Raw genomic sequence first — 21740 nt, 5'->3', positions numbered from 1 at the left:
ATACATGCTCACAATATATATACATATTTACATATATAACAAAGCGAGCGTATAAGTTGCTAGTCATAACAATTCTTATCGGGACAACCCTTACGACCCGAAACAAAAATATCGTTCTCCGACTGTCATTTTAGCGTATGTATCCTGGAATCTAGATACTGAAACGTGACAATATTTTTCTTTTGTAATTTAACTGAGATATTTTTGACATATAATATTAAATAAATTTGGCGTTGATAAAAAATAGCTAAAATCCATACTTCTAATTGCATTAACATGAAAATTCGTTTTTTTTTTTTTAATAATATCTCAAGTAAAAGTATTAATTTTTTAAATTTAAACTACGTGCGTCAACTATTCTCTTTTACTATAATATCGAAAGTTAACTGATCAAGAGACACAATCGAAAACGTTACTGATGAAATTAAGTGAATTAGTAAGTTTGGAACGTTTCTTTTGGTAAGTTTCCTTTGATAAGAGGAGAAAACGAATCCAGAATAATTCATTTAGAAATAATAAGGTTACCAAGCGATATCCTTGATTATAATTTCTGGTGAAAATCAAGTCGAGGTGACGCGGATATAGCACAGTGTTCTCTCTCGTGAGAAATATGCGATACCTAGAAATCCTCTATTATGTTGCAAAATGTCTGTTATCACGGTAATCGGCCATCGCGCTTACAGATCTCAATTTGCATATGAATGCACACTGTGCCAAAACAACTAAGAAAAGAGTGAATTGGCCTTGAGTATGTTTGTCTAACTGTTTGTTATTAGAGTCCTTTATAAAGAGAGAAGCTTCCACTATCGAAATTAATTCGAAACTCGTTAGATGCAAAAATATAAGAATAACAGAAAGCAGACAATCGTGAGGCGTGTTTTATCTCGATCGAGCCTTCAATATGACGATATTTAGCATTTTTTTTACGAAATGTATATACCTATACATACATACCTTCTGTATAAAAAGTACCGGGAAATTGTCATTTAAATGAACCGCGGAAGAGGTAGCGGTAAAATGTTTTTTTTTTTAGGTTGGCAATTTCTCCCCGAGGGCCAAACAGTCAATAAAGACTATTATTTAAGTGTCTTGAGGCGTTTACGCGAAAATATCCGGCGAAAAAGGCCCGAATTGTGGCGAGACAATTCGTGGATTTTACACGACGACAATGCGCCGGCGCACAGAGCCACGATTGTGGCCGATTACAAGGCCAAAAACTCGGTCAATTCTATCGACCATCCACCGTATTCGCCTGATTTGGCACCGTGCGACTTCTTTCTTTTCCCGAAACTGAAATTGCCACTCCGTGGTACTCGTTTTTCATCGATTGATGACATCAAACGGAATTCGCAGCGTGTCCTGAAGGCCATACCAGAATCGGCCTACCAGAAGTGCATGGAGGATTGGTTTCGCCGTTTTCACATGTGCATTGCAAACGATGGGGATTACTTTGAAGGCGACAAAATAAATTTTGATGAATAAATAAAATATTCTGTGTTTTTTTTAACGATTCCCGGTACTTTTTATACAGAAGGTATACCTCCACTGCGGGCTCAATATATGGCTGCATTAATTAGGCAGGGACATTATCAATCAGAAATTGCGACGTCAAAGTCGCTTCTCTCTTTCTATAGGACTCTATTTGTTATATGCTTTGAGAAAAGTCAAGCAACGTTACAACTACAAAAGAACACAACTATAAATTCCACGAGAAGCACCTTAATTATGCGCATATTCCGCATTTACGAGGCTATTATAAGCGCAGAAACTAGTAATGAAACATCGAGTCCGTGAAAGCTGGAATATAAATCTTTTGGAAATTTCTGTAAAACAAAACTTCCGTAAAGGAAGATGACAGAAGATGACATTGCGTGACTCCCACAAATTTCGTAAGCGCGCGAAGATCTGTCGGATGAGAGTCATACAACGTCAGACGAAAGTGAAAATACTTCCTGATGTCTGTCATATCAAGGAAACGGCATACAGGGAAACGTATCACGATTTCTCTAAAATTCTCTTCTCTCTCTCTCTTCTTTTCTTTCCTTTTTTCTTTTTATTATATCTCGTTTATCGCGTGATCGAAGAAAAATCTTCCGTAGTTGACTCCTATCGTCAGTGAAATCCTATCGTCATCGTCATCAATCGAGCAGAGTCTGCGTCGCGCAATATGGTGCGGCCGTACCGGGACAGCACGGTGGCATGGATTAATTTATATCGTTGTGTGGGTGCACGGATACTTTCTCCACGGTCGAGGTCCTCTACACATGCTGGTCGCCTCTGCCTTCCATAACAGACTCCACTTTCTCCAATTTCGCAGGAATACGTGCGCGTATTCACGTTGCATCATCTTCGCTTCATAAGTTCGGGATGATGGCGATTTGCTTTGGAATTGGAGTGACCGTTTAGATAGTTTATCTTTGAGGAAACGGTTATCGTAACGATATATAATACAAAGCTCTCGACTTCGGCTTTTCTTTCCGATGTATATGATATAAAAGAGAGAAGAAAGTCAATGTCCAGTTAATCGACTGTGAAAAGGGGAATTATATATATTTTAGAGTTATCGTTATTTCTAAAATAAAAAATAATTTGTTCGTTTACCATTATTGTCAGTATTATTGTTTCGTTATATAGCAGCATATTTCTTTTCTAAATGTTCCATTAAATTTATCAAGTTATTTTATTTCAAAACTTTTATCACTTACGAGAGATAAACGTATTAGGGAGTTTTTGCAATAACGTAGATTCAGATACGATAAACGCTAAACTCACGTTATCCCTTTTTTAATTAGTTTTAATTAGTTTTAATTAGTTGTTATTGTTAAGAAGAAAATAACGTGACCTTAGCATTCACCGTATCTGATGGATAAACGATGTTGCAGAAACTTCCTATTATTTATAGTTTGTTTCATGTAAAGTAATTCTAAATATAACGTTTCTTATATCGTTCAATTATTCCTCCTGGTGTGCAATTTAATTGGTTTACGCTTATCCTGTTTACTACGTGTGTTTCCGTAATCAATGAAATTATATAAAATAATAAAGTTGGATATGTAAAATATAGGTATCAGTGTTTTCTCCCATTCAATGATAATTTGTTGTACTTCTTTCTAGAAATCTAAAATAGAAAATTAAGTCTAAAGTTTCGTATTTGTGACAATAATAAGAAAAATAAGACAATAAGAACAAAAAAAGTTAATAAATATATAAATATAATGTTTATTTAATTACATTATTAGCGAAGAAAATGACTAAATGATTTTTAGGAATCATTCAGTATATCGACTCGTGTATATAAATTCCGTGAAAGTGTAAGCCAACTCAAGTCTACCACCAGGTGATATTCGTGTAATCAAATCTTTATTGTATTTACAATCATTATACGTTTCGATCCTTGGATTGGATCCTTTTCAATATCGTTTCCTTATTATTAATTAAACATCACTGTGTTTCCAAATACACTAATCAAACAATACAATACTGTTGTACATTAATCATTATAAATAATAAAAAACTTTTTACATTTTAAATATCCACTTACATGACATATTATAATATAACGATCCTCGTATTACTTATTATGTCGCTCATCAACAAGTAAATGACCCGTAGCGTGTATCTTATTATATGTATATATGTTATCTCTAAGTATATGTTCGCAAACAAACAAACTCACAAGATAGGAAACTCTTATTATTTTAACAAACATTCATACGCCGAATTCAGTCTTTCCGTGTCCGTTTGTAGATTCAAACTGTTCTTTTGTCTTTTAATATGAATCATCTCCGATGTAAGTCTCTTGTTTAAAATTCTTTCTTCATCCAATATCTCTATTCCATTCCAGTCAAATTCATGTGAAAATTCCAATCTATGTTCTGTAATTACCGACCTTTGTGTTGAATTCCAATTAATGTGATTTCTATGTTCTGCTATTCTAGTTTTTAAGGTTCTACTCGTCTGTCCTACGTATGACGCATCACATTCTTTACATGCTATTTTATAAACAACATTACTGTGTAACATTTTGTCTAATTTGTCTTTTTGGACCCTAATGATATTATTTAATTTGTTTATTCCTCTAAAAGCTATTTTTACATTTTTATATTTATTAAAAAGATTTTTTATTTTATTCTCTATGCTCGAAATATATGGAATAGTGAAATAAGAAGTGATATTAATTTCTTCATCTGTTCCACTATTATCCATCCTATTATATTCTACTTTTAATTTCTGATAAATCCTTTTCCTTATTGTATCAATTATTACTTGTAATGGATAACCGTTCATTAATAAAATGTTGATTATTTTATGTATATTATTTTTATGAAACATAGGATTTTTAGGAAGTAAATGTAACTTGTCTAGATTTAAAAGTGTATGTCAATTATATACGCTTACTGCACAATAAATATTCAATCAAAAAGTATTTATACTGAACGCATTCAATATCTTAAAAATTTCTTTTGTTGAATTTATTCGATGTATAGACTTTCGTACATCTAAAAAATTAAAATGTGCATATAATTTTTCTTTCTGTTATTAAAAAATATTTTGTAAATTCCACTCTTGCTATGTATATCTGATTTATCTTTATTCTATTATCACATATCAAATAAACAAGTAAAAAAGTTGTATCACTGTTCTTGTAAAAACATACTTGAAGACCAAGGGTGAAATAACGATAGTCAAAGAATTAACAAAAAAAATACTTATAAACTTTATTCGTAACAGTATTAGTTAACAATTGGAGTGACAACAACGTGTATAAAAAAAGAAAACAAGGAAAGGGAAAAAAGGTTACGACATTTCTAGGTAAAGGAGGTACTCCGAAAGACAGGGAGCGCGTCAGTCAAACAATTTCGAGTAACTTAAGCTTTACGCGACCTTATATTAATCCTAAGATGTAGTATATACAGCGGCTTATGTTACAGCATTCTCCCGTGGAGATGTTTGTACAAGCATTTTTTTGTGAATTACAGTGCGATTATTCTGCACGGAAATCTAGCCCTGTCAACGGGTAGGGAACGCAAAGTTGGCTTGACCTCCGTTTTGATTAGCAGGTGGCGGTACTAAATCCTGCGTGATCGTCGGCGAACCTGCTTGGAAAGAATGGGAACTGTCCCATTTGACTTTGTTATTGTCCACTTTACGTTCCTGTAGCTGATGTTGTCGTGGCTGCGCTTGTTGTTGCTGTGTTTGCTTATTCTGTTGGACACCTTTCTCAGGACTATAAGGCACAATTTGAGTGTTCTGAGCCTGTGTGTCTTTACGGTCCCAGCCGTGATGATGATGATGATCCTCATTAGGGAACCACTCGGATATCCAAACTGGTTTCCATATCTTTTTCCACGCTGGTACCCAGATTTCCTTCCAAGCTGGTACCCAAATTTGCTTCCATGCTTCCTTCCAAGCGAGCTTTTTGTCGGGGATCCATTCTAATTTCTTCTCACTCTTCCAGATTTGTTTCCAAGCCTCCTTCCACTCGAGTTTCTTGTCAGGGACCCAGATGAGTTTTTTGGCCGGCTTCCAGATCTGTTTCCAAGCTTCTTTCCAGGCCAGTTTTTTATCCTCTACCCAGATTTGTTTCTTCGCTGGTTTCCAAACTTGTTTCCAAGCCTCTTTCCACTCAAGTTTCTTATCCGAGACCCAGATCTGTTTTTTCGCCGATTTCCAATATTTCTTCCACACCGGCTTCCAGATCAACTTCTTTTTCCAAAGATCATGGCTGGTGTATTGCCATCCATGATGATCCGTGCCGTGGAAGTGTTCACCCGGTATGCCAACCTTCACCCATTCGGGAATCCAAAGTTTTTTCCAAGCGGGGACTTGAATTTCTTTCCACACTGGTACCTGAATTTCTTTCCAAACAGGCTTCCAAATCTTTTTCCACGCGGGTACTTGGATTTCCTTCCAAGCGGGTACCTTGATTGGCTGCCAAATCGGCTTCCAGATTTTTTTCCAAGCCGGCACCTGTATTTCTTTCCACGCCGGAACTTGAATCTCTTTCCACACAGGCTTCCAGATCTTCTTCCAAGCTGGTACTTGAATTTCCTTCCACACCGCTTTCTGAGTTGGTACCCAAATAGGCTTCCAGATTTTCTTCCATGCAGGTTTCCAGATTTGTTTCTTTGCCGGTTTCCAGATCTTCTTCCAGCCCGGCTTCCAGATTAGTTTCTTTTTCCAGTAGCCTTTGTCATGATGATCGTCATGGCCGCCATGATGGTCTCCGATTCCTCCACCGCCATCTCCAAAATCACCTCCACCTAGATGACCACCAATGTCACCACCGATATCACCTCCATGACCACCAATGTCACCGCCGCCTATGTGACCTCCGATGTCACCACCCCCAAAGTGACCGCCGACATCGCCACCGCTAAAATGACCACCAATATCGCCACCTCCAAAATGACCGCCACCGTCACCACCTCCAAAATGACCACCGCCATCGCCACCTCCAAAATGACCGCCGACGTCGCCGCCGCCACCGAAGTGACCACCAATATCGCCACTCCCATAACCGCTGCTGCCATAATTACCACTATCGCCTCCCCATCGTTTTTGCGCATCGGTACCGTATCTGCGACAATCATTCAGTACCAAAAACGTAACAAATTTTATAGTCATATTTATTATCTTTATCTTCTTTTGTATGCAAAAGCCTTTCAAAGTCTACATCTGTTTCTCTATATTTCGAAATTATTTTCATTAAAATGAATATATAAAATAGTAAAATTGTAAAGTATAGATATGTGTGTGCAAAAAAAAAAAAAAATAAAAAGGAACTTGGAAGCGCATCATTAATCACTAACATCTCATAATTTGACAAATTAATATGAAATTTGACAACATACATCATACACATTATAATCAAATATGGCTTGGAAAAAAAATTATTCCTTTTTTATTAAATCAAAATAAATTAAGTTAATTATAGTTTTGTAACTCTCTAAGACACTAAATAGAAAGAATAATCCAATATAAATAAAAATGCCTATATGAACCACTTTCCGTGGTTGTTAAAGCGTAAATTATAAACCGCGGAAACTCATATAGACATTTTAATTGTATTGGATTCATTGTTAAAGTTGTCATACATACGGAGTTTGCTGCTGTGACTTCTGCTGTAATTGCGTTTGATCCACAGCCTTACTCGCCACAAGAGCGGCTTGCAGTAGCAGCGCTAGTACAGCCTGTAAACAACACAATTATATAATAACTACAAGAACTCATTAGTAATTGTTGATAAAAATGTTTTTCTGCCTCTTGTTTCTCATGAATTTTTAACACCATTACGTTAATATTAACGAATTGAGGTAAGCGGAATAATTTTTCAAATTCCTCTGTAATCAATATAGTACACACATAGACACGATAATTTTAGCGTAATGAAGTATTTACTGGCCGATAATATTTATTAGAATACATAAATATTTCTAAATGAAATAAATTGGTCTAAAAAATTATAGAGAGATTGACATTTATACATAAAAAGATTTCTGATGGCAAATTCAGGACGAAATCCATAGACGTTGCTCAAGTTTCGAGGTGGTTTTGAGCTAGTACTTAAGAGCTGTGTTAGTTATTTTATGTTATGAGGCGTATTAGTAATCTTAGTCTTAAGACATTACTTAAGATGACTATGTATACTGGCCTAAGATTCATAAATCCAAAAGTTGATATACAATGTATAAATAAAATCCTGAAATTTAAAATCACGTATAATTTTAAACTAATAGTCAACTTTGTTAAATCTATTAAAAATAAAAAAAGAAATTGTGTAGGCAGATAGATTTATAATTCCCCGTGAATTTATAAATATATATAAGCTTTTCAATTCACAAAAATATTGATGCGTGCTTATGACAAATTCTTTGCTTTGATTTGATTATAACGAACCGCAACGCAGTCAAAAATCTAACAAAAGACTTATACATCCTGTCCAAAATGGCGATGATTTATATCCGTCGAATTGAGCACCACGCTCGTTTGTCGCAATAAGCGACAAACACCGAAGAAGAACGTCTTCTCGAACTTGAAACGATGCACTTTGAAAATGTTTCCGGTATGCATTGCGACGCAACTACTTAAATCACGCCAATTAACTAGAAGATCTGCGCGAGATGATGACAAGTATGACTGGTGGTAGCATGACTCGGAAAGGCGCGAGCACAACGCGCGCGCGACTCGCCGACATCGCACGGAACTGAGACCGATTGAAAGAGTAAAAATTGTTAGAACAACTGACCGCGCATCCCGGGCGAATCCTCATATTTCTCGCAGTGCCGCCCGTCGGGCTCGGGCCGCGTGCTCCTGTTCCTGGGCGCAGGAAAACGTAGCTTACTTCGTCCAATCATTGGAACGCCGTAGTTATATAGGCGCGTATCCTCCCCCGAAGGCATCACCGCAGGAGCATCATGGTAAGGAAGCAGCGGCCGATCGCGTGAACGGCGGTGGTGGCGAACCCGTCGGTGGAGATGGAGGTGGTCCCGTCGGTGTCTCACGTAGTGGAAATCGAGGAATTTCATCTGCAACTTGCAAAGTGGTGGTAATGCCCAGCGCCGTTTTGGCTCCCGGACCCCCTACGATTGTGTATGTGTGTGTGTGTGAACCCTCCTCTCCTCCATCTCTTCTTCCACCATCGTCCTCCTTCTAACACCCCCACTTCCGGAGCGCGACCAGGTCTCTCTGTCCAGGTGGGCGATATCATCCACTCGGAGAAAGTGATCGAGAACACGATCCGGTCGAGCAAGCAAGAGCGGTTCCAGTTATTCCCGCGCCTGCAGTGTTTCAACAGTGAAGTTCAAGACTCGCAAGGTTATGCGACAAGGTTATGCCTCGCCTCCAGATTATTTCGATATTGTCGAAAAGAGAAAGAACGGAAACATGCCTAATGCCTTCCACGTTAGATATCGCGAAACAAGGTTTCTTGTTTTCTTTCTACCCGAACCGGTCTTTGTCCCATGAGTTTGCTGCGAAAGCTACGCTATCTGTTCCCTATTAATAAAAATCAATGTTGGTGTAGCAATACATGGAACATTTAATTATTAATGATAATTTAATATTATAGGCACGTTGTAATATTTTTCTAAATTACAACTGGAATCCAAAACGAGTTTTCAGATCATTGATCTCTTCTAATATTAAAAAAATGATATTTTTGTACATAACAGTAGTGTATGCGGATATTTCTATGCATACTTATAAGACATAAATCTTTTTAAAAGTGTTTTTAAAAACATTTAAATTCCGAATAGACAGATATTGTTGAAATACATAAATCTTAGATACCATTCTATGTAACATTTAATTCGATTCGCAGCTGTGCAAATGCGGCTCGTTTCGAATACATAAAAATATATTCGAAAACTTTAAATTATTTTAATTATCCGGAAATTTATGTCAAGATTAAAAATTAAAAACCTCTACTTCCCATACATATATGTCAAGTACAAAGTTATCTGTTTCTTTGAAGAATGAGCTTGAAACAGTATTAAATTGCGTCCATAGCTTTTATGCTCATCTAATTGTAAGTGTTTAAAGACAATTTTCATTATATTCTACATCAAGTAACATTGGTAAAATGTTTAATTAATGATTATTAATATAAATATTAAATATTATTTTTTTAAGACGAAAATTCGATAAGATATAATTGCACTGAAAAAAAAAATGTTTTAAATCTTAATACAATTACTTTGAAAAAGTACTAATTGTAAGTAAGTATTTACTTATAGTAAATAAATATTTACTCTATAAAAAATAACTAAATTAATAGTTTATGTATCAAATAAATATACGTTTATATATTTAGTAAATATTTATTAAATGTTACAACTATTCAAACAAATATTTATTAAAATTTATTATCTCTTTTCAGTGTAATTTAAGTGAAATCTCAGCATACATACTGCAGCTATTATTGTTTATGTAATCTTCAAGTAAAGTGGTGATACGTGTCCAAATGGCAAAGCGAAACGAACGTCGCCTATCAAACAAGCGATGTGAAATGGGATAGGTATAGCGTTAATAGGGAGAGCGTGGAATCGGGGTTATTTAAAAAGGTGCAGTTAAAAGGTCGAAATTCGAATAGAATCCTGTAACGTAGAAAGAGCTCCGTTTTGCGCTTACGACCACGCGATTTTCTTCAAACGAATTGAACACCGCTTCTCGCGGTGTCGCGAGAGAAAGCGTACGAGAAAACGTACGGTTTCGTGCATACGGAGTGTGCAAGCGCATTTTCCGTTTTTTATCGCGAATACAACAATGCGCGCGCTCGCCCGGGGCTGCTGCAACGAGCAGCTGAGATTGAAAATAAGATCTAACGAGGGGCTCGTTCGCGAGATTCCAGAATGATCGGCAAGCGAGAGTATCAAGCGACACTCCGCGCTTGTCGAGAAATGATATCGGGAAGCAGTATCGAGATGGAGATACCGTTGGTGACGACAGGTGATAAAAAATAGAAAACGAGAAGACACCAGAGATTGATGTGCTGGAGCGTTCAAGTGACGCGGTTTAACGGTAGACGTTAAACTGCGTTAAGTGCATGTATCCGTTTAACACGTCGCGCCGACTCATGGATGAAAGTGAATTCCCTCGTCTCCACGTCGACCGCTAGAGAGTCGATATTGCGCCTCGATATTCGCACACGAAACTCGGGGTATACGTTCTCGCTATTCCGGTTCGTAAATCATTCACCCGTTAGCTGCTCCAGATTTTCGAAAGCCGCTGGCACGAGAGCCATCGGAGCAAAAACATCGGAGGATATTCGGCCATTTCCCGCGTTCTTTACCGAGGATATCCGCTTTCGGACGGTTCGGTTGTTCGCTTATAATTGGATATTCGCGATTGCGAAAGAAAGGTTCCAACATGAAATATATGAGACATAATTAAATAAGAAACTCTCTCTGAAAATCTTCTTTTTGCGTGTATTTATCTAAAATTTATTTTATTACATAGAATTTGTATGTATATAGAGAATTAAACATTTTTTCTCATGCAATCAGATAAGAATATTCTGTTATTTCTAGATAAAATCTCATGCTGTCGAGAATGAAAGAGAATTGTTGTACGCACAAATTATTATTAACTTTTGATTGATTGAAACGCATTTTATCTTCTTACTATTCTTACCTTTATTATATTATCTTTTATTATCTTTTAGAATCTCGCATGAGGTACGGCATAATTAAGGAGAAATTTTGAAATTCGAGACGAGACAAAACAATATCAGCAATCACGTGGATGAGATCGGAAACGGATTTGTGTACTTGTCTACCATTGAAGATAACCCAAATAACAAAAAGACGTTTCTCGAGAGGCCCGGTAATATCTTGAGGGTCGCAACATTTAGAAAGCAAAAGCGTATACACGCGTATCAACCGATATGTCGAACGATGCTTGAGTGTAAACGGGGATTTCTACCGGCCCCAATTTTCTATTTGCACTTGTCTTAAGACTTTTCAAACTTTTCAAAAGTCAATGGCTCTGAAAACGAAGTTTATTGGTGTAAGGAGACATCTTTGCCTCGAAATATTTAATGACGTTGATAATCTTATTAAAGAGACCGTTATACAGTGAGTCGATCAGAAGCGATCTATTGCACCGTTATTAGATAATAATCACGCATAATCCCCGATACTCTTGAAATAATATGTTAATCATCCGTGATCTTAATTTATTTTGATCTTGTTATTCCATCATCTGTTTAACAATTTATATGTACATAAGTTTCTGTCTTTTTTAATACTTGCTTTTTGTCTAACAAGCCCAAAGTGAATGTTTTGTCTATGTATTTCAATTTCATTAATTTTTCATAATTTTCACTTTTTTGCGTTTCCTCTAGTTTGCGGTCTAATTAACTGAGGATTTATTTCTGAAGACCGGAACAAGACTTCTTGAGCGCTTTAAATGCCTAATTAGCCTTTCTTATTCTTATTATTTTTCCTTACCTTGTGGCCAAGCCGTAAAAATTCTTTCGTAATTTTATGCTGGCTTTATCGGTCTACGCAAGCATCTCAAGTGCTTGATTTCAAATACTCGATGCATTCTGCTGCGCACACCGCTGAAGAAAGTTCACGGAAGAAAGTTAATCTTTTTCGAAATCGTGATACGAGAAAGATACTTTATGTTCAAATTTCTTCGGAACCCCCTCAGAAAAATCGACACTTCTGAAATCCCTTAAGTCTTAAAAAAACTTTGCCAATACTCGTATCCAAATGTTAAGAAAAGTAATAATTACAAATATCTAAATTTATTAATGAAAACATTATCTAATTATTATCTCCATTCTGTTCATAATAAAACAATAAAGAGTTTTGCATTGTGTGTGTAAAATAAATATTAAAATTTAATTTGTCGGATTTAATCTTGTATTAAATCATTTGAACATTTAATATGTAATTGCGAGAACAAGTCGTGGATAATTGCTCTTAATTACAAGCTAAGACGATTTTCATTAGCATTGTTCTGTAGCAGCAGAAAGTAAATCGGATGCATCATTGCAATAAGGAGAGATTCGTTTCTAGTTTGTGACGTGCGAGTAGCGGCATATTATTTCACGAGTGAAAAGACTGAAAAGTCAGTCGCATTGCGATGGCTCCGAAACCACGAATGACGTCGAGCATCCATAATGTTGTTGCGTCCTGCGTTGCGGTGACTATAAAAAGACTCGTTACGTAATCCGTCTTTGCCCGCTATAATTAATTATAGGATGTCAATCGCGTCGTCATCGATTACGCTTACGATAACGATTGATATCTCTAATCTGTGCTAATTTGAATTAATTGACTTTAATTTAATACAGCAATCTACATCTGTGTTTATCTCTGTATCTGTTTATACATCAATCATCCTCTCGAATTATTTGTGCATTCAGAATTCAATTAATAATCTCGATATATTCGTGCAAATTGCAAGGCTTTCTTTATAAGACGGAAAAATAGTAAATCTAGCGCGATAATGTAAGCTAATTTTTTCCGGCTTTTTAAACAAACTCTCCAAGTCGGTGTAATTACCATAGTCGCGCAATTAATTTTTATGCTGCACGCGATGTGAATACTTTAGAAGTCAGGATTTTCATACGAACAAGAAAACACTCTTTCGCTAATAGTATCTCGTACGAGTATGCGGAAATTAAAAATATTGCCTCTGAGCTGTTAATATAATGATTTATTTATTTTATATTCAGTACATTTTTATAGAATTAGTATTTTCAATTAGGAAATTGATATCTATGTTGTAATGCAAACAATTTTTGATATCTCAGCAGATAAGATGGATAAAATGGATGATAATGCTTTTGCCACTAAATTGTCATTAATCAAACTTATTATATCTGGAGAAGGAATAGAATGCCAACTATGAGGAAGCATGTAGCGATGACTAGACAGATCATGACAAATTGCGGAGTCCGTCCTTACATCACATATAGTCAGCCATTTAGCACTTTCACCGAACTCTCCTACGCCCACGTTGTCATGGCCGGATATTCGGTTTATAGTCGTCAGTATAATTGTATTTGCATTTGGCCATAATTATATATTTGATCCGCCTTAACACGTCGGTAAAAAAAGAATTATTTTCTTCCGAGAAAAAAAACACCAAATTGCTTTTGTTGGTTAACATAAATTACTCTTCTGAATAATTATTTAAAATCGTAATTATGATCAACGTTGCTATTGATCGGAAAAATATTCAGATTGAAAAATATTCAGTCTGACAATATAACTACAATAATAAACTTTCTGATGAATTATTTTCTTTATTAAAACCTTTCGGCATAAAAATATATTTAAATTACAGGTGATTGCAGAAGAAGCACTTTCGGCGAAGTAAAAAACGGTAAAATATATTTTTTTTTATACAAGCAGATAGTTTTTATTTTGTAATGTTAAAAGAAAAATAAAACTCTTAATACTTCAATAATTACAATAATAAATATAATATTTTTTAAAGAAACTTTAATAATTTAAATTTTTTATTACTTATATGTCACAAACAAGTTTTAGCTTAAAATAAATATAAATATTAACATTTTTTATAAAGGCAAAATGTACAAAAAATTCATAAAAATTATAAGATTTTATTTAAAATCTTAACAGAAAGTGTCAATTTATTTTTCCTATATTATATATAAATATATATACAGTGAGAGCAAAAAGTATTCATACAAGAAAATTTTTTATAAAAAAAAATCTTATTTGTAGAAAATAAACATTAATTAGCAATTTTATACAACGAATACATTCTATTCTAACATAAACAACCGAGCTTCGCATGTATTTCTGATTTTAGAAGCTAAATTTCTCGGCTCTACGAATACTTTTTGATCATCTAAAATCTAAACAATACAATTTTTTATTTTTGTTTATTTTTCAAGTGATATATTTTCTCTAATTAATACATATCTTTTTATTATAGTATAATTTTAAAAAACATACAGTCTATTTTATTCTTTATGAATAAATTGTTAATTATTCATCAAGAAAGGATCGTCAATTAAATGTCGAATCGACGTCAAATTAATAATTGAAATCATCGTATCGATATTCATTCGACATCAATTCGATGATTCATTTCTTGCTGGATAATGTTTACTTTCTAAAAATAAAATTTTTTTAATAAACATTTTCTCTGTACGAATACTTTTTGCACTCACTGTACGTATAATAGCTATAAAATTCTATTTTTCCGATGTTGCAAATTATTATAATTTAAAGTATGAGGCACGCACTTCCGTATTATATGTTAAATATTTATTGTATCTATAATTCTTACCGGAATTTCTTTTCAGCCAACTCTGGTGTGCCCCTTACGTCTCCGATTTATAAATTTGTTTATATAATTTGATTCCGGAAGAAGTTTGCTTTCGAAAACGATATGCATCGTGTATAACTTTTGAGATTGCTCAATAAAATTCAACGGCTGTTTCTGTTTTCCGTTTCACGTTATACGTGAATCTATTCTATATCCCGAACAATCTCGCGTCTCTTATTCCGCAGCGCAGCGGTGAGATAAGTCTCCCGGCGTCGGCGTCGAGTTTCCACGATGGGAAAGTAGTCGGGCTGTGATCGTAAAATGTATATATATATATACATATATGTATATTTTTGCTTTACCCGCGATAAATGATGTCTTCGGTCGACAGGGCGATCGCCGTAAGACAGCTTAGGCCCATATGAGCTAGCGGCTTTTCATCAGGGATGGATGCATTCGGCGGCGTGTCACACGCGCTATCGCGTGCTATTGCAGACGTTCTTGCGTAAAACGACCACTTTGTCAGATCTGACCTTGATGCTCAATTTCTATTCCTTCCAATTCATATCTTCGTGCTTGAATTCGATCGGTGAAGATAAATCGAGAAGGTTCATATCTTTTTAGGGGCGTCATTTCGATACCGATATCGATACATAGATTATTAAGTCGCATGTATTCGTTGTGTGGTGCTTGAAGACTTTGCGGACCTGCAGTCTACGAAATCAGAGAAACGTGGCCGCAAGAGCAGGTTTTCGACCCGCAAACGACCTTCCGCGATACTCGATGGGTGGAAGTAGAGAGCTACTTGGGTGCATCGTTCGCTCGAGCGATGCGTTCGGGACGAGCTCGGTTCGAAAGTGAAATTCGTCCTGAGACTCGGTGATCAATGATGCACCCTATCTAGGTGAAATCTGCATACATATCTGTTTGATTAACCTGAGAAAAGTAGTCTTTTACGCATCCGTTAATTAAAGCGCTGAAAATACAACTGGAAGAAATTCATTTTTGAATATTCCGAATTTTAGGTCCATTTTTTTCATTAAATATTTACAAAGTTATATTCCTTATCTTCCATATCATTTCCTTTCTTATATATAAATTGATTTTTTCTTATTCTTCTAGATGAAAAGGTGTTTAAAGGAGGATGTCATATTTTGAGAAGTAAATATTTTACGAATTCTATATTTTATATTCAAAATATGTCGATACATTTTTTATAACTTTTTAAAATTTGATTAGCTTCATAAACCCTTTTTTAAATCCCGAAATTGCATTTTTACTCAATTTTTTACATCAATTATTATTTTAACGTATTTTATATATAATTATATATAATTGTATATAAAATATGTCAGTTTTACATATAATGATGTATAATTTTCTATAATTATATATGTATAATTATACATATATGAAACATTTTTTCCCGGGTGCTGACAAAATTTTTGAAAATTAGACATTTTCCTAAAAGAGAAAGGCAGTTCCAAACATGCACTTGGACAAATAGGAGAATCAGCTGACTTTGCAACAATATTACTAGATGGCAGCATGATGATAGTTTTAAAAAACAACACATGAGGATTCTTTGTACTATTTTAACAATAGAAAAGCAACTGAAGGTAATGTTTCAATAAAATAACAGCAAAAAGTGATCTTAAAAACGGAAGAATAATTTTACGTGAAACAAAATATATGAAAATAAGGACTATTGTCTAATAGAAGAATATTTTATTTTATTTTATGAGTCATCATTATATAAGCATAGCACAATAATCATTATCACTTTCTGATAATTTAAATATCTTCAAAAAAATTTTTATTGTATACCTTATATAATATACTTTCATCCGCAGTTAATTTAAAACTCTTAAGATTGTTCGTATAAATATCATAAATACTTGTTTCGCGTATTAAAGTAACAGAAATAATGTTACGAATGAAAGAGACGCACGCAGATAATGATGGCTTACGACATTGATCATTGGGCGTATAATTTCACCCAGATAACGCTTCGCTGATCACAGATCTGAACGAATTTCACTTTCCAAGTGGGATCAGACATGGTCTTGTGTCGGAAACGATTCGCGATTACCCGTTACGCGAAAGTGTTTGATTTATGTCATATTTCACGGACAAGGCTCGCTCCGGTCACGGTGCATTATTGGTAGAATTAAAGTAAAGTCAAGGTCGAGAAATTAAGACCTGTTCGCGAGATAAATCTTAAAGCGTACAAATGAATCTGCCAATGTGCTTTTATCGGACCGTATATCAATTAAGGCAGGTGTTATGTGTTTCGGAATATACTTGACCGAATTAAATTTTGATTTTATTCTTGATTTAAGTTTTAACTTTATGTTAAATTTTAGTTAAATTTACTCGGTTTACTATTCACGATTAATTAATACACGGTGTTTTGATATAATCAAATTTATGGACTCATTAAAGCGACGTAAATCTTCCGGAGTTCCCGCGCGAGACGTGAGTTGGTAACTACATGACAGTTCTGTCAGAATGTCGCTGTTTTATGAGCTGCGAGAAATTTTAATTGCAAAGGATCGTCGCATCTGCATTCATCGATTAATTAACAATTCAACTTCGTTTCTGTCGTTGCTGTTAATTTATGGTTTGTTAGTATATAGCGTGATAGGCGTGACCGAAGAGGGCAGACATGCTGGAGATTTTTCGGAGATAATCGAAGATTTTTATGAGAAAGATTTTACATGGCTCATCATCCAACCGATCGGACAATATTTTTAGCCATTCGGCTTCGATTCAAATATAATAAATTACAAAAAATAGACGTATTCTCCGAAGAGAAATGTGAAAAAATCGAACACTTTATTCGCCTTGGCGTCTAATACGCACTGTAAACTTGCTTGATAATCGCGCGCGATATATACCTGCTCCCAAGTACTTGCACGAGTACTTTCACTCTTCGGATCTTACAAACGAGTCTTACGAATCCGTTAACCGGAGCTTTTCCTCAAGTTTAACTCGCGTTATTATATGCTAATGCAACCGGGCCTCTGTGAGAACTCGCTCGAGGCTTTTGCCAGCCCGCTGCGGGCGAAAGCTAGGCTCTCTCGAAAGCGATTTTAATGCCCTCTCCCTTGACAGGAGTAAAAAAGAGAGAAATGCCATTTGTAATTAAGGTCGTGATAATGAGGAAGGCAATATTACTTGCGAAGTTCATACGCATCTTCGCGACCGATTTCGACATTGTCTCGGCGCAATAATGTCTTACTTTTACTTTTTATTGAATGGCTGCACTTTCGCTGCATTGCACTGTCACGGAATGAGTGGCAAAACTTTTGGCGAAAAGCGCAGAATGTTTCACATTATGCGCGTTTTCTTTTAACTGTAAATTCTTTGAACAATTTATAAGCTTTCATTGACAGGTGTATCGAAAGAACTCATTATTTATCGTAAATTCGATTTTTAATATTATATACTTTTGCAATTGATAAATTAGAATGTTATTAAAATAAAAGTCACGCTAAATTAAAAGGATATTATATTACAGGAAAATCACCGATACACACTGGTATAGGTCTCCTAAAACGACACCCCCTTATTTTTTAGAAACTAACTATTGCACTTTATTAATACTAATAAAATCATGATCTGTTTAGCTAATTAAAAAGAAGTACAAACTCATAATTCATATATTTGTGGCTTGATTCTATACCAAATCAGCTAAAAACGAATTCTACGAATGCAAAAATAAAATTCTTGCAATTTTCTTTTGCAAATTGCGTAGTTTAAATAACAGTGGCTATATTATTGATAACATTACGTCGTTTTAAATGTTTGTAGTTTCCTAAATTAGTTTTATTTGTATTATTTTTTTCTCTTAGTTTTTTATAATATAATTTTAAATTAAAAATTGGAGTGCAAATCGCCACCTATCTATAAAACAGACCATAAACTAACGTAATTCTTATAATGTTGCTTTATAGTGTCAAATAGCTCTATTGGAGCTGAAGGTATGCAATCGTGCATATATGGAAAAACTGTTGCATTACATATTTGCATTTTGCAGAAAGTAAATATGCGTATAATTCAATAAAAATATTTTATAACAAAGTAAAAAAATTCTGAAAAATCTGATATATAATACATTCACTTATAGATACTTTATACAGATAATTTCTGTAAAAGAAAAAGAATAGGAATCGTAGCATTACTACTATCACCGACGAGACATTATTAAAGACCGTCAACCCTGGGCAAATTTTCGGCGGTATAAAAAGGGCCCGGAGGTAATTCAAGAACGCTGACATTACCGACAATTGATATAAATTTGCTATTATTAATATAAATATTTAGCTCATGCATTATTAAATTCATGATTTTTTATTACATAAATATCCCATAAATAAATATACATACTTGTAAAGCTGTAATATCCTATATATTGCAAAAAAATCACAATTTTTTCTCTGCAATTATCATCTTTATTGATAATCAAACTTTGATGATAACACTGAAATCTCAATTTTAAAGAAAAATCGAGTATTATTGAGTTCTAAATGCATAAATACATCTACTAAACTAATAAATCATAAAATTAGTACAATATTATCAGTTTTTAACTCTTAATCACTTCAATATTTACAAGGACGTGAACTCCCGTAAGGATGTCGGTCTTTAATAGTATCTCGTCGGTGCTACTACCTACTATGTCAGTTTTAAAATCTATTTTGTCAGATACTCATTTTTGCTTATCTTACGAAAAAATTAATTATTGCAAAATTGCAAACAGTATTATAAAAACTGCTTATACTATAAAAGACACTTTTTAGTACTTATGTTTGTACTTATGTTTTTAAAGTTTTATTTTTACCTTTTGTTTAAGAAATATTGTCTAAAAACGAAGTGTCGATATCGTTGACTTTCTTCTATTAATTACTTTTTTTTGTTTTTAATGATTTACGAATGAGCCTTAATTTTCAAGAGATTCTTTATTCTCACAATGCTGATTTAAAATAGCTACTCCGTATAATTATATTATATAAATAGCTCTTGAGTATTAGAAATTTAAGAGAGTTCCGTTTCGCTTGTAATTTCGCAATAATTTCGGGCGATCTGCAAAATCATAGCCGCCGAAAGATGAAAGTGTGGCCGATTGATCGATTACTCTCGGGTCTGAATCGAAAGTACTTTTGGTGTCTCTCAATATCCCTTTCGGGTTTCTATACGTCCTCATTAAACTGCCTTGGAAGATTTACCAGCCATGTATTATTTCCGGCCGGTATCTTCCCTACTACTCAGATTGCAGCCTCCTTTTTTTTGCAGCCTCACGTAGCTCGCCCCCATAGCACGTTGTTGTAGCACGATCGTGGAGAAAGTAAAGGTCATGAGCTCGTCTCGCGACCCTGAAGACCCTGAGAGACATGCTTGCTCACTTGATTCTCCTCTTATCCTTAGAAAGCATCATGTCTCCCCTCACTCTTCCGCCTCGTCATCCTTCTGATTCCCTTCTACGTGTTACATAGCGCATCTTCGTATGAAAGCCACCGTACTTTCTTATAAGCTAATGTGAATTAATGGCTTCACGGACGAGCCTGAATCGTATTCACGTACAATATCTTAATAAATATTGCGGAAGACACAAGTAGACACTTTCGAACGCATGATTATTGCGATTAGTGATATTTAAAAACTACAGTTATGATTCAAAATCTTATATCTCAGTTTTTACGCAAATTTTTTTTTCAGAGATTTTATGCTTTAATACAAACCACTAAATGATATTAATTATTTACATTTATTTTTGTTTACAAAGAAATAATTTTGCTACTTATAACCGTAAACAAATCTTACCTGAAGTCAAAATTTTTATTTTTTTATTTCATGGCGATTATACATACTTTTGATTAAGTATTATATTAAGACCCCTAGTGACCCCTAGTGGTCACTAGGGGTCAAAGGGACCTTAAAAAGATGTGAGGTTTTATATTTCTAAGGTCTTTTTTTAAAATGGGGACTTAAACCACCATTTATCTCCGAAGTTTAAAATCTCTTTTTTCACTTAGAGACCAGATATTGTTCCTTCAGTCAATTTTTACGATTGTTAAAAATATTATCATTTATTTTTTTAAATATATATTAAAATTAGAAACTTTAAAAAGCCACTACATTTCTATATTCTGCAATGTTTAAAGTACGTTGAGTAATTTTTGTGATTTTAAAGAATAAAAGCTGTAAATATAGCAATCAATTAAAATGTCGGGGTCATTTTGCCCCCTTAATAACCAGAATAAGCAACATAAAATTCTCAAGAGGTGTGACCACGAAGGAATGTAAAGAAATAAAACTTTACAAAACTTTTGTTAAAGCATTTTTTACATAAAAAGAAAAACTTGAATTTTATTTTAAGTAATGTTAAATAAAAATAAATGTTTACATTCCTAAACGCACAAAATATACGCATTTAAATGTAATATGAATTCTTTTTTCTCAAAAATAATTATCTAAGTATGAAAAAAATGAAATTAATTCGTGATATAGTATAAAATCATATTTATTAACATATAAAAAAATATTAACATGCACGCATCCCAATAATCAAACGATATTTACAAAGTAAGATATTAATTACATAAAATAATAATACGCACGTAGCCATTCTAAGACTATGGATTATTCACACCGAAAAAAGATAAACAAAGTAGGACTTTTCTTGCCTGTGTGTATAATTTTCACCATCAGAGATTCAAAAATTACTAAGTCAAAGCAGTTTCTTATATGTATAAACAGTAGAAAGTTACTAAACAGTTGATATAAATATCCAGCATTGATTCCAGATAGCCTTTTAATACTTAGACGAATCGAATTCTTAATTCTATTGAGCCATCATTTACATTTTATTGTTTAATTGATATAAATACATACATTAAACAGTTTTAAGAAATAGATGTTTTTTTTCTAATAAATAGGTTATAACATTATTTTTCGACAAATAATTGACAAACGTGATA

General features: G+C 34.2%; 1 protein-coding gene across 1 annotated transcript; it reads right to left on the bottom strand.

Moving 5' to 3' along the window:
* Positions 1–4750: 4750 nt before the first annotated feature.
* Positions 4751–8355, bottom strand: LOC108767185 (uncharacterized). Its single transcript, XM_018516922.1, has 3 exons — positions 8249–8355; positions 7102–7193; positions 4751–6580 (listed from the first exon to the last, which is right to left on the bottom strand). The coding sequence occupies exons 1-3, from the start codon at positions 8270–8272 to the stop codon at positions 5011–5013; spliced, it is 1686 nt and encodes a 561-aa protein (XP_018372424.1). The 5' UTR covers positions 8273–8355; the 3' UTR covers positions 4751–5010.
* Between the last annotated feature and the right edge of the window lie 13385 nt (positions 8356–21740).

This window comes from Trachymyrmex cornetzi, unplaced genomic scaffold (genome assembly GCF_001594075.2).
Source record: "Trachymyrmex cornetzi isolate Tcor2-1 unplaced genomic scaffold, Tcor1.1 scaffold665, whole genome shotgun sequence".
In the NCBI taxonomy this organism is placed as follows: Eukaryota; Metazoa; Arthropoda; class Insecta; order Hymenoptera; family Formicidae; genus Trachymyrmex; species Trachymyrmex cornetzi.
Note: the sequence above shows the minus strand (reverse complement) of the source record. Positions and strands in the feature narration are given on the sequence as shown.

Excerpts from the sequence above, each read along its gene's own strand:
- LOC108767185 (XM_018516922.1), bottom strand. The coding sequence starts at position 8,272 with ATGAGGATTCGCCCGGGATGCGCG. Across the intron at positions 7,194-8,248 it reads GGATTCGCCCGGGATGCGCG|GCTGTACTAGCGCTGCTACT; the intron begins GTCAGTTGTTCT and ends TGTTGTTTACAG. Across the intron at positions 6,581-7,101 it reads AAGTCACAGCAGCAAACTCC|ATACGGTACCGATGCGCAAA; the intron begins GTATGTATGACA and ends TGATTGTCGCAG.